Genomic DNA, 14619 nt, shown 5'->3' on the forward strand with positions numbered 1-14619 from the left:
CCAGTATAGTTATTAGCAAGCATTTTTTTTTAAAATTATTTTTACTTTAAATAATCTGTTTTTCTAAAAACATTCTGCTTAATCAATAACTGAAATTTACAGTAAAATAAAAATTCACATGAACATAAAAGTAATTGTAAAAGTTAATACTCAAAATGATATTCAGAAATATGTACTGCTGCAAAAGAACACACTATGACAATATCAATTATAGACCAATAACCATGAATATTTTATGTTTACTCTCTAACTAAACTGGCTCAAGAGTAATGCAGTTTTGTTCGCAAAACACAATTCCAGAGGAACCATGTTGGAACCAAGATCACTCTAATAAGATTGAATCAGTCAATAAAGCAAATGTTTCGTTACTTGTTAATCTTAAAAGCATCTGGATGAGACAGACTAACAAGACATGCAGTGTTCACTAATGTGTATATTGTGTAAATTAACCTAACTTAAAACGTACAATTTTCAACACAATCCACTCACCCTTTTCAGGAATTCCTCTGCACAAATTCTGGCACGGGCATTCGCTACCAGCTTCATCTCACTGATTTCTTTGTCAATTTCTTCCATGAAATAAATAATGAAGTCCACTAATTTGTGCTTGAACATTTGTTCTGTGTGAAAATTTGTAATTAAGAAACTGATATCATAACCCTGGAACAAATGTAATTCACTAGATGATTTTCTACACGTTTCAAAAGAAGCAGATTTCAGGGTGTACACACAATTATCTAATAAAATTTCCCTGACTTTCTATGACCAAAATTACAAATTTCCTTAACATATCTTTTTTTTAAAATAAAGGGTCTATTTGGCAATTTTCTGGAGAAAAAAAAAATCCACCTTTCCCCATAGTTCAGACAGTCTTGTATACGCAATTTTGTAGTGTGAACGACAAAAACCAAAGAAAGGAGCCATAGCTTTTTCGTGAAATTGTCGGAATAAAATCTTAATGTGTTTCGTATTAATACCGTGTTTTCTCGCATAATCGTCGCACATTTTATTCTATATTAAATGAAGTTTGAAAAGTAGGGGTGCGACAATTATGCGAAAAAAAAAAAAATTTGTTAGGTAAAGTTATTCATAAAAAAACACGTTCATGGAAAATGTGTTTATTTAAAAAAAAAATTAAAAAAAGTGGAGTATACAACAGCACGTCAAACAATTTATATTAATAATTCATTAAACAAAAACCTTTCTTCAACTTTAAATAGAAAACCCAAACTGTAACGCGAACGCAGGCCACTTGAATCTGCGACGTGAACTAACGCGTAAATATTGCCATAGTACACTTTTACCACGAAAGATTGCGGGCCATCAATGTAGTTAACTCGGCACTCAACAGAGAGTGCGCGCTGCATGCAATCTGCGAGATATCGATATTCAACTACGTGCACGCGCTCTATACGGGAAGCAACATAACCAAACATGAATGATGCCAACTAGTGCTGGCTACATGTTCAAAAGCGGTACACCGCGGCGACACAGACGATCAGATAAAGGAAACGTTTAAAAACGTCTTTTAAAGAAAATTTACACGTCAGACAACTTCGTATTTCCATTAATTAAATAAGTAAGTGGTAATGTCCGAATAAATATTAGATTTAAACTTTAAAATACATTGTTTTATACGGAAAAGATACTTACACAATGTGCTTGGCATCTAATAGCGGGATCAAAAACATCATTTGATGTTAAAGCGAGAATTTTTTTTATCCCAATTTTGACTGCCATAAATATAGGTGCGACGATTATGCGCGTGCGACGATTATGCAATAAATGAGGGTATGTACTTTAATTATTAATCTCTTGCATTTTCTATAAGTCTGGGCATATTTATGAGTCATATGAGACAACATTATTAATTATTTTGTGACAATCACACGCACTTGCCTACACTGGTACGATGACGTCACCAGAAAAAAAAAAGTGTGACAATCACATACAGACATAATCTATCCGTTGTGGGCTCAACCATTGTTGACCCATTATTAATCTCGTAGTTATTAACAATTCAAATCTGTCTGCATAATAAGTTTCCTTTTGATGCAAATAAATCCTGGCACAGCATTAGGCCAATGTGAGTGGCTTCCAGATTGGGCTCAGGGGTAGGCAATGTCCTGGAGTGAGAGCTCAAAGATCTGAACTCAGTGGGCACAGTGGTCTTGAATTTAGGGTGGCTTCCACTTCTACCAGTACCAAGGCAGTGTAGAGCTCCTCGTAAGTTGTAGTGGGTCAAATGACAGCATGATTGTTGCTGAAGTTAAGTTTTTTAAACGTTTGCACAGTCTGCTGCATGCCGGTTGGAAAAAGTACAGCACAATAAAAAATGATTCACATTAAAATAAAATAAACCATTGATTTGAAATCAATGTGTGCTTGATTAAAAAGTCTGCAGTCAATTGAGAGCTTTGTAAATATACTAGTTTTTTGAAAGTTTGTATTGATACACATTTTTAAAGAAGAAAACAGCCAATTATTGGTACTATAATGCTGAGATGCATGAAGTGATGTGCAAAAACTATTTGTACATATGCACGGAAGGTTCTTTAAAACTTTATATTTTTTATTAAAATAATCCTGCAATAGAGTTTAATGATGTCTTTTCCCTGAAGGTTAGCATTCTAAAGAGTTCTACAGAGTTTTTACAGTTTTGTTCATGCTTGACACAAGTAGTATCGCACTGAGGCAGCAAGCTGGGAGGTGCAATTTGCGGAACTTTGGAACTGGAACCAACTTTGTTTACAATTATAAAGGTTGGACTTGTAAACTTTATAACACAAGATGGAGGAACAAAATTAATGTGTCATATTTTATAATTTCACTTCAGTGTACATGTATGTATTTCTCTATGAACCATAAGTCAATAATTTTGTAGGTATATCTTTTTAATGTAAAACTTCTTTGCTCAAGGAATGAGATATTTTGTTTAACCAATAAGGATGGCAGTTTCAAGTTTCATGATTAATATTATATGACTATAAGTTTGTAAAACAATCTGGTATTGGTCGAAGACAGTAGAACAAAAACTATTGCTGGAAAAATAAAAGTTTTTTTGGAATTTTAAGTGAGAAAACAAAAATGAGAATGGATATAGGAACCTTCGTAGAAGCAAGACGTGAATTTACATTACTGAAGAAATTGGAAATTAAGACATTTTGAATACTTTGAAGAATAGCATGAAATGATAGAAGAAATTGATAATATTGATAATTTGAAAATATTTTTTGACCTGAAGAAGAATTATGATTTATATGAAGATTATAAGAAACATTGAGGCGTTCCCAGGATGAAGAATATGAATCACAACTACGAAGATTGGAAGAAATATTGAGGCGTTCCCAGGACGAAGAAAGATATATACTGAATAATCGACAGTACGAGAACATCTGGAAACGAGAGGCGTTCCCAGGACGAAGACGAACAACGATAGGCGTTCCCATTTCGAAGACTTGGAATCAACGAGAGGCGTTCCCAGGACGAAGACTTGGAATCAACGAGAGGCGTTCCCAGGACGAAGACGAACAACAAGAGGCGTTCCCAGGACGAAGACTTGGAATCAACGAGAGGCGTTCCCAGGACGAAGACTTGGAATCAACGAGAGGCGTTCCCAGGACGAAGACTTGGAATCAACAAGAGGCGTTCCCAGGACGAAGACTTGGAATCAACAAGAGGCGCTCCCAGGACGAAGACTTGGAATCAACGAGAGGCGTTCCCAGGACGAAGACTTGGAATCAACGAGAGGCGTTCCCAGGACGAAGACGAGGAAGTGCTAAGAGGCGTTCCCAGGACGAAGTAGTAGAAAAGCGGAGAGGCGTTTCCAGGACGAAGACACGGAACAGCGGAGAGGAGTTTCAAGGATGAAGATGTGGAATATTCGTTGCTGAGTTCCCGTATAAAGAATACAGAAACCGTAATGCACAGTTCTAATACAATGAACTATTCCTACAGGTCGGTCATATATTTATAAAGGAATCTAGTAAAACTTACTAGTTTTGCCAAACTAACACACCTTAATAGTTAAACTCACGTAAAATCAGTAAATACTCCTTTAGCCGATACCAGAATGCTTAAGTCGAAGACAACTTGAGTTAATGTTTAAATGTTGTATGTCATCTAATCTAACGAACTAGCGAATTTTACCACGACATACCCAGCTCTACCTACTGAGTAGTCAGGATAATAAATAAAATTTAATTAATTTTGTATAGTAAATATTCACAGATTGGAGACTACCAATAAAACAGGTTCAAGGAGGTTGATGCTATTTTATTGGTATGAAACAAATTATGAATATCAGTTGGTAGTAATTGAATGTCACTGAAAATTGATAACTGCTATTTTCGATCACTATACATATATTGTGTCATTCATATTCAAGTCTACGTATTAACACACTTTTATTGTTTACTTATAATTACAACTTATTAGAAGTTGTTGGTGCCCACAAATTAATACAATCTGATTCGATCTTTTGCTTTATTCTATAAATCCATTAGAATGGGTCTGAGTACACTCGAGTTATTCTAAGTCAAATCGATTTATACTAAGCAAAAAATGTTTTGACAAGGATGACCCGTTTACAATATTGACTTTTTCCTTTGATAATGCATTTTCGTTTTGGCACAGTATATTATTTTACCACAATACAGAGGAAAATGTAATGGAAATGTGCTAAAATAAGCTTACAGATGGTTGACCATTTTTTAACAGGGCCGTCAACAGAATCTAAGGCCCCGGAGTAAATAATTTTGACAGACTTCCTCCCCATTACTGAATATAAATTTTTAAACCCCATAGTAAAAAATATCTTAAGAATACAATTTACTGTGGCCATAACTGTAAACGTGATGTGAATAAAATAAAGGAACTTTTAATGTTCCCAATGAATTTTATTAGCAAGAGAATTGACACTTTGTCGTACTATTAGGGTAAAAACAAGCATAAAAATATATTTCAGAACTAAACCGAGCCCCCTCGTGTAAGAGCCTGGGGATTTTGCCCCCTACCCACCAATGGCTCTACCTTTTAACACAGACCATATTTTGCCATGACGATTTACTAGTAACATAAAAATAACAGATACATATCAAGTACCTGAAAGAACTGGACACCCTACAAACTAATATTAAAGACAGTAAAACAATAATCTTACATTCATGTTACTCCGAAACAATTATGTACGTGCACACACAGTTTATACCTATTAAGAGACAACAGCTACTTACCTCAACCGGTTTGCGCCTCAACACAACATAGTTTTCCGCTCGCATCATCATAAACCGCATGAATTTATGACAGAGGATTTTCTCAATTTCATCAGACTGCTTCACAGAAATACTGATTCTGACCGAGTTGATAGAAGGCTCTATCAAAACCTTTTCTTTCTCATTGCGACTAATAACAACTGGTGTAAGTAGTAATTCTTTGCTAGTCCTGCAAATTCATTAAAAAATGTAAGCAAAATAAAACAAAAACCCATAAAAGTATACATATAACTGCAGTAGATAGTTTTCTTAAGGCCCTATATGGGCCTCTAATATTCACCACAATTAAAGTACCAAAAATGAATAGTAATCTAAATCAATCATAGTGAGAAATATATGTATACAGAAATCAGTTCAGAAACTGGCATTAGTTGATTGATCTAATAATATAAGGGTAACCCACGTGTAATCAATTTATAGTACAATAAATACACAATTACATTCAAACTACAATATACATACAGTGACAGGTGCTGCTTGCTTCAATATTGTTCAATATGTTTTAAGTCTTTGGTAATAAACCAGTTTGACCCAAATTCCATGATATTCTAGGAAAGATGATATTGGGAAACTGCTTTGAAGTCTGCAAAACATTGAGTGTTTTACCCAGTTGAATACACGTAAATACTGATGTAAAATAATTTCATGTTATAGTATTTAAATTAAAACAATTTGGATGAACTAATTTACAAATATTTTCTGGGTTAGGACCTTTGACCACCATGTCAAATTTACATGCAATGCACACATAGCCTCTTCACAGACTCAAAAACCAACAAATCAACTGTTCATAGGTAGGTACTGAAGAATGAACATTAAAATGTAGTTTGGAATTAAGTCCCGTAATTGCACACAAACTCACAGTACAAGCCAAAGGACTCAGCCCTCAGAACAAAGGCAAAGTTCACTCAATACTTGCTGGGGGCAAAATACCTGTGACTGTGGTCAAGAATTTCTAATCATAGTTTGAAATGATGAAAAAGGTTGATTATAAAAGTTCGCAGCCGGACCACAGCCACGAAATTCTCTATAACTCACATTAACATGTTATTTGTGAGCTGTGACACTTTTTTTGTTAATTTATATAGGTAAATGTACCAGTAGTCGTCATGCTAAGAAGAGTTTTAGAAAAAAAAATTGTGTACATAAACCTTGTAGGTTTTTTACATGTTTGTTTTTAACCTCAAACTTTACTCTACAATGCTATCCAACACTCTTCGATAAAAACAAATTATTTTTGTAGATTTATAATTTTGAAAAAAGTGTGATTTCGAGCCAGTAGTCGTCATGCAAATTTTCGTGTTTGCCAGTGTTCGTCACATGTTTGTGCCAGTAGTCGTCATGTGCGATTTCGGCTGCATTAGTTTTAATTCATGGATCCACAATGATAGTATTGTACTATTTGGGCTTCAAATTTTATTTGGTACTATATTTTAAACATCAAAATGGCAATTCATAACGATCATTTAGTAATATAATGAATAATCCTCATTAAATTTTGAATTTACTTACAGCACTCACGGAACAAAGAGGGACAGCACAACTAACATGAAAATATATAGAGCTGTAGCAAACCGTATGTATTCGTTACTGAGTAACGGGGGCGCCGTCTAGTAACGAGTAACGAAACGTTACACACGGCTGCATTTTTTTACTCGCATTTCTCGTATATTTTACGCATGCGTGCACATTTCGATGAATTTACGTTACAAAGAACAATGTTTGTTTATTAAGTAAAGTATAATTTGGAAATTCCTCGTCAAGTTTTTTTACTGTTTATTAAAGGTATTATGTGTGTAGACAAAGTTTGAGATTGGAACAGAAACAACGTAACAAAGTAGTTTTTTACAAATTAGAAATATGTATGTTTTTGTTTTTCACTATCGCATATTTTCACGTTTTTTTTTTGTTCTTATCTTAAAAGAGATATAATAAAGCCGCTCTAATGAGATTTAATTGTTTATTGGTTAACAAAAACTGTTTAATTATCAAATATTGTTAATTGTTTATATTCTATTTATTATTATTTACGCGACGTCATACTGTACGCGTACGCAATACGACTCGATTCGTTGTTGCAACATAACATAGCATGTTATGCGGTATCAGAAGTAAACTTTAAAAATGAATCAGGGCCCATCTTCCTACCCAAGGGCGATTTGCCTTTGTGTTTATCGGACAATGTGTTTCTTGGCACACTATTTTTTTCCTCTGCTCGTTTTATACTCATACCATTCGCTACATCTTTAAGAGCAGCTTCCATGGCTGACTCTTCATACAACAGTATTTTCCGTTTTGGCATTTTGCCCTGTAATTAAAGAACGAGACACATTACAATGTTTAATTTACTTATAAATGTCAAAATATATATCGAATGACCTCTAAATTAATATAAACAACAATGCCTACACAATTTCTGCAATCAATAAAGTAAAGTAATTTCCGACCCAGAAGTCGTCATACACATGCATCGGAAGTCGTCAAAGGTGACGACTACTGGATCTGATCATAATAATGTACTTTGTCTATCAACAACAAAGAACCAATATTATTTAAGAACTCTAGGGTGTAACTTAGCACAACTTTAAATAAAATATTAAATGTACCAGTGCTCGTCAGGTATGACGAACACTAGCAATACAAGGTTTTTATTGATCCAGTTTTCGTCACCCTAACTAAATCATACAAAGAAAACAAATTTTTTTAAATAAACACTTTCACGTCTTCAAGAACATTTAACTAACACATTCAGCACAAAACATCACGAATAAACATGAAAAATTACAGAATTAGAAGTAAAAATGTGCACTTACGTCCTTAGTGTTTTAGTATAGGAATTCCCCTATTTATCTCCACTGCTCTACGAACTTTTGATGCACGGACTTTTTTTAATTGAAAATAGTGTTTGTTCCGAAAACTATTGTGGTAATTTCAGCTAGAACGTCGACCAAATTTTTGTCAATATTTAAGTTGGCGATATATTGAGCTACTTCTCTATTATATACATTTTAAGTTGCTAGTGACGACCATTGGAGCAGTGACGAGTACCGGTGCACTTACCTTATTTTGGACATTTAAGTTATTATTTTAGATTTATTTAAGTGAATTTTTATTCTAAGATATTTATATAGTTTACTCAAGCCCTTTGGCTCTGCATCTTCAGCATCCTGTCACCAAGTGTTAGTGTTTTTTTTTAGTGCTGTTCACGGCATTTTCTGTATCCCGTGCAAAACCACGTCACACCACTCTAACACCCTCTCCCCACCATCCTTCCAGCACGATGCTTCGCTAACGCAAAAATCTTTCCCAGTGCCCCACGCCTAAATCCATTTCACAACTCGGCAGCGTCCTGGCCTGCCCACTTTTAGCCTTTCGCGGACTAATTCTTGTGAAGTTTTATTTCTCCCCCCTTCTGGTCCAAATATTCCCATGTTTGACCTACTATGAGTCAGGAATTTGTTTCTTCACTTTACTTAAATCAAACTAGCATTCCACATTTAGAATCATAAATGTCTTTTAAAAGTAAGAAAACAGAAAATTTTACAAAATTATACATACATTAATGTATGTGTGTGTGTGCGTGTATATACATGTATATATAAATATATATGTATATGTATATAAATAAAATTAGCTGCGCCATGTGGTTTTACCCGTGGTTTAACAGTTAAATCTAACTAAAAAAAAGTGGTCAAGTGCTAGTCGGACTCCTGCACACTGGGTTCCGTACCACCATACTATGCAATGCTTAGCTCGAGTCAAACTCGCACTTGGCCAAATTTTATTATTTGTTGTTATACTTTATAAAGATTGGACTATAATCACACTAGGATTGATAATGCATGGATTACCATTTTGAGGACAAAAAAAAATATTTATCAAAATTGCTTTATTGGAAGATATTTCTCATACATTATCAAGGGATATTAATGCTACTGTATGAGATTGGAGGCCTCAACATAGGGTAAAAAGACTGTTATAGTTTCGGGGTGTTTTGAGAGCCAAAACATTACTGCAATAAGACTCTGTAAACAATGTTTCGAGACTTATTGTTTTCTGTGTATATGTAGAGATTTTTGGTTCTAATGATAATAGTATCTGCAGGAATCTTCTTTTTTTTCCTGAATGAAGGTATTTAGTTTGTAAAACAGGTAATAAAGAACCTCTACATCAAATGTTAGTCACGTTTTAATGATGTTTTAGTCATGATGTTCATCCCACAGGAACAGCCAATTTGTTCAAGATAAGTATCCATGTGTTAATACAGCGTGAAGAACTAACAAAAATACACATTCACTCACAAACTTTCACAAACCCTAGGCAAGACATGACAGATGCACCAAACGATAGAAATGACACACTCACTCTATGTATGTCTAGAACCTATGATTTTCTGTCATAAAAATTAATTTTTCACTTCATTACAGATGGAATTTCATAATAATATGTGGCCTAAGTATTAATCCAGGTTATGAGCTAGTTGTATGCCAAATCTCATCCAAATCCGTTCAGCAGTTCGGGCCTTAAGGCCAGTCCACACACAACGTTTTGCACACAGTTTTGACTGCGCAGGCAAAACTGTGCAAAAAAAAGGTTGCAGTTTAGCCGTGTCCACACAACACAGTTTGCAGCCAAGTTTTATCCTATCAGTTGTGAGAATTCTTTACTTTGGCCAATTCTTTCCGGTATACAGACCTCAAAGAATTAATGTTTTTTTTTTTGTGATTTTATCTCTGTTAGCCACGATGTCAACCTCTTTGTATTTTTGCACAACTGCTTCATACGCTTGACTTTTTTTTGTCCCTATCACTATATTCTTTTGATTTGACCCGCCACAAACACAGAAAGGACTTGTACAGACCAATAAACTCTGTTAGAAATTCACGTGAACACTGTTGCAAATCGGTCATCGACCGTTGAACAGATTACACTGTTCCGGCACAAATACCGAGGGAGAACTGAGCCCCGTGTACGGAGAAGATGGAGGAAGTGTCCACACGCTACGACAAATCTGTGCAGGTCAACTAAACTGTGCGGACATAAATGCTCTTGGCCACAGTTTTCCTTTTCCTTTTCCTTTTCCGTGTTCCGTGTTTCCTGTATACACGCTACGTCTTGTCTACAACTATGTGACCTGCGCAGGTAAATCGTTGCTGAAAACGTTGTGCGTGGACCGGCCTTTATTGAGCAACAAATATACACACCAAACTTTCGCATTTATAATATTAGTGTGATTTGTGTACAAATGGTTATAACATAAGTAGAGCCATCTGTACTTTTTTTTGTAGACATCTGCATAACTCACATCACTTATTTATTTGGGTTTATTGAAAGAGAAATGGTAAAATTATCAAAATGCATGCTTCAACATTCACATTTTATTGCCGATACTTGTTCACCAATGCTTTAAATTGTTGGTCGCTATAATTACCACTGGACAAAGTATTTTTTTCACTAATGTTTAAGTTTCCAATTTCTCTAACACAATGAAGTAACTCACCATCATGCAATAAATATTAATTATAACACACGTTTCTCCAGTTAAATCTTGCATAAAGAAAACACGTGTATTAATTAAAATGTTTGTGATGGAATTTTTAACTTAGCAATACAAAATAATTATAGAATAAGTTTTTCCATTTAAAGCTTCATTTATGATTTTTGTTATTAATAAAATACTAAAATTATGTTCATATTAAATTTGATATTAATAGTGAATTTTAATCATTTCTCCCATTGCCTATTGCAAAAATTATCAACATACTTTGCTACTTATGCAAAAATAAAATAAAATTCCTCCACATAGCTGAAAAATAGCAGAAGCATATGAATGATATTAAACCTGATTTTCCAGATCATTTTGATGAAATTATTTAAAAAAAGTTAAAATTCATTATGAATAGTTTTCTTTTGAATGTAGCCTATACACATACCCTGTTTTATCGCATAATCATCGCACCCATATTTTAGGGCGTCAAAATTTGGATAAAAAAAACTCTCGCGTAAACGTCGCATGATGTTTTTGGTCCCACAATTAGATTCCGAGCGCTTTGTGTAGGTATCTTTTCTGTATAAAACGGTGTATTTTAAGGTAGAAATCTAATATTTTTTCGGACATTACCACTTATTTATTTAATTATTGGAAATACGAAGTTGTTTGACATGTAAATTTTCTTTTAAAGACATTTTTAAACGTTATTACCTTTATCTGTTCATCTGCGTCGCCGCGGTGTATCGTTTGTAAAAATGTAGCCAGCGCATCATTCATTTTTGGTTATGTTGCTTCCCGTATAGAGCGTGCACACGTAGTCGACTGTAGATATCTTGCAGATTCATGCAACGCGCGGTCTCTTCAAGTGCCGAGTTAACTACATTTGATAGTCCGCACTCTTTCGTGGTAAGTGTCTGCCTCTGAGATGGTGGGTGGTAAGGGGCGAGGGGGAAACCAGTACCACTGCCAATGCTGTCGCTGAAGCAGGTCTGTGCCCAGCAGGGGGTGGGCTGAAGGAGGAGACTCCTTGCAACTGACCACTTCCTAAGGCCAACTCAGTCTATATACAGATGAGCTGAGTTGTTGGGGATTTCGAGTTTGACACCCTCTACCATAATCCATTATCAAAATTAAGATTTGGGTAAGTGACGATATTTGAAGAGTGAACCAGACCCTAAAACAAAACTAGTAGTACTAAAATAATACATAAATAACATTATAGTTCAAAAAACTAAAACCACACTTATCAGTTACACACTAAAAAATTGAAGAATTCCACAATCCACCACCTGGCTTAATCATCAGATCAGTTCAACGGTACCAAATTATTGTATTGCCATCCAGATTACATACATTTGCAAAGTTTCAAATCAATACAATTAGAAGTAGGTTAAAATCGACTTCAATAGTTATTTACATAGTTGGTTACAAGCAAAGTTAATAAAAGTGGGTTAAAAAAATATTTAAAAAGCTTCTCTGTTGAACATTTATTGACAGTGGCATTATAGCCTTTGAGCCAATTTGTAAAATAGACATTGCAATACACTAAATCTGCACTTGTACCTGACTTCCACTTCTGGCTTGTTGTGTCTCTCTACGACTTGGGATGAGAAGTTGGTGAGACACATGGCTGCTGTTAGTGTGTGGCGGACTGCTGTTAAGTAAGGCCGTAGTGTGGCTGACTGCAACACATGTGATACAATAAACAAAGTGCAACCAAAATTAACTTTTCTGAATCAAGCACCTACCCTTGTAGGTAATTACTCTAGATAGTACCTAATATATTAAGATATTTTAAACTTCAGAAATATTGTATCTACTTGATTCTGTAAGTACTGTAGATGATGGAACACAAATTAGAGTAGAAAACAGTCTTGGTCCTGGTCATAATGTCCTGACAAAGTCCCTGGTTCTTTTAAAATACTCAGCTACACTTAATTCCTAAGGATCTATGGAGAACCACAGGATCAATTTGCTGATAACATCAAAAAACCAACAGGGTGATGACAATTTAATCACAGTTGAAAACTGTATCAGCTACACTATTAAAGCACACACAAAAAAAATTCACATCACATGTTTTAAATGGTTTTTACATGCAAAATGTTTGCAATATAGGAATGTAAATCCAAAAAATGATTAGGTATAAAACTAGGAAATTAATAAATACATTCCAACCAATTACTGTCACAATATCGCAGTTATGTCGCATACCTACCTTAACACTCAAAATGGTATACCACTTGATAAAAACACCCACTTTGTAAATGTTTCAAAAACATAGAATTTAAAAAAGTATTTTGGGATTTTTGTTCTATTTTCGGAAAATCTCTACTCTTCAGAATTACCGAAATCGGTTATTTTATAATATTAGTCATTTACAGAGTTATTGGAAAATATTTTTAACCCCCCATTTCCTTGGTTTTTCATTTGCCTCAACACAAATTTTTTTTTTTTATAATACAGGAGGAAATGACACGCCCCTTTGTGGAATAACAATAAACGCTTTTGAATTACCTAATATTACCCAGCTAGATTTTTTGTAAGAGCAGATCATTTTATTAAGTTTACTTAAATGAAAAACGTGCCAGTAGTATGATTAAGCAATAAGTGCTCAAAGATAAAAAGATTTTTCTTCCAATGAGCCCATAAACTCTACAATTACACATTTACGTCTCTCTAAATTCATCGTCCGACTAATCTTATGAATCTTCGATTGTAGGAATCACTATGGGTGGGGTTAAGTAAATTGATATCGAAATGAATTTCCTGTACTTCAAGATACCCTGGAAAAATCGTATTAAAATCTATTCCGTAAAGTATAATATGTCAGTACGCACCATTTTGTCAACATCCAATTAATACTTGCTTCAGAAAATGTAGTCATAAAACTCTAAACATAACCGAAGGCAGCCATCTTGAGTCATTTTTAGATGCTTACAGGATACCCACAACTTGAAGTTAAATTCTAACAAAATATTGCAAGAATCTAGAATAAGCTACAAGTCAAAACACGTTAAAACTCCTAGAGTTAAATAGTTTTAGTATTGAATAACGTTAAGAGAATATGGTCATAGAAGAGAAATTTATTTATTTATTTATTTGGTTGCCTCCTGTTTTCTCCAGTACATACTAGAAGGGAGTTGTCAATATACAAAATACAAACAAAAAATTAAAACATATAGACAAACACAAATCATAAATACAAAACATAACCACACTCCTGGATACTACAAATCCGATTACCGGCATTGAAAAAGTCGAAAACCAAAGGTTTCGTGAAATGATTTATGATCTGCATCATGCAAACAAATATTGTAGTTGCCATTAAACAAAGCCAATTGAACGAAGCTTCCACAGTCATCAAAACGAACACAATACTCACAACCATGCTCACAACGATAGCAGGTCAAACCCGACGGCGTGCTGAAAAGCCCTATCACTTAAACTTTCACTTCCAATAAATTCCAATAAAGTTTGATCAAATAATATTGAATGATTAATAGTCTGGAACACAAAATAATTAAATATAGGAAAATAGATTATTGAATCGGACGCATTCGAAGACTTCAAATGATCCATTCAGTTCATAATTATTCAGCACAATGTTTAACAGTTCGGTATTTGTGTTCAGCTATATTGACAATAGATTTGGAGGGGTAGTATTGAATGGAAAAAGGCTTAAGGCAATATCACACTATTAAATATTTGTCACCAATATTTTTGGCAATAGAGATGAAGGGGAAGTATCTGTTGAAAAATAGCTTCAAATATTCACTACCTATCTATACTAATATTATAAAGCTGAAGAGTTTGTTTGTTTGTTTGTTAGAACGCGCTAATCTCAGGAACCAC

The 14619-nt window shown here is 34.3% G+C and overlaps 1 protein-coding gene across 1 annotated transcript in view; it reads right to left on the minus strand.

Annotated features, from left to right (window-relative positions):
• LOC134535552 (actin-related protein 2/3 complex subunit 4) overlaps positions 1-13714 on the minus strand; it is a 37931-nt gene extending 24217 nt beyond the window's left edge. The window contains exons 1-4 of the mRNA XM_063374725.1: positions 13605-13714; positions 12328-12446; positions 5235-5442; positions 490-660 (exon numbers count right to left, since the gene is read on the minus strand). Of these exons, the coding sequence (XP_063230795.1) occupies positions 490-660; positions 5235-5442; positions 12328-12446; positions 13605-13607 (501 nt within the window). The 5' untranslated portion in view covers positions 13608-13714. The remainder of the gene's footprint in view (positions 1-489; positions 661-5234; positions 5443-12327; positions 12447-13604) is intronic.
• Positions 13715-14619: the final 905 nt, after the last annotated feature.

This window comes from Bacillus rossius, chromosome 8 (genome assembly GCF_032445375.1).
Source record: "Bacillus rossius redtenbacheri isolate Brsri chromosome 8, Brsri_v3, whole genome shotgun sequence".
NCBI classification, from domain to species: Eukaryota; Metazoa; Arthropoda; class Insecta; order Phasmatodea; family Bacillidae; genus Bacillus; species Bacillus rossius.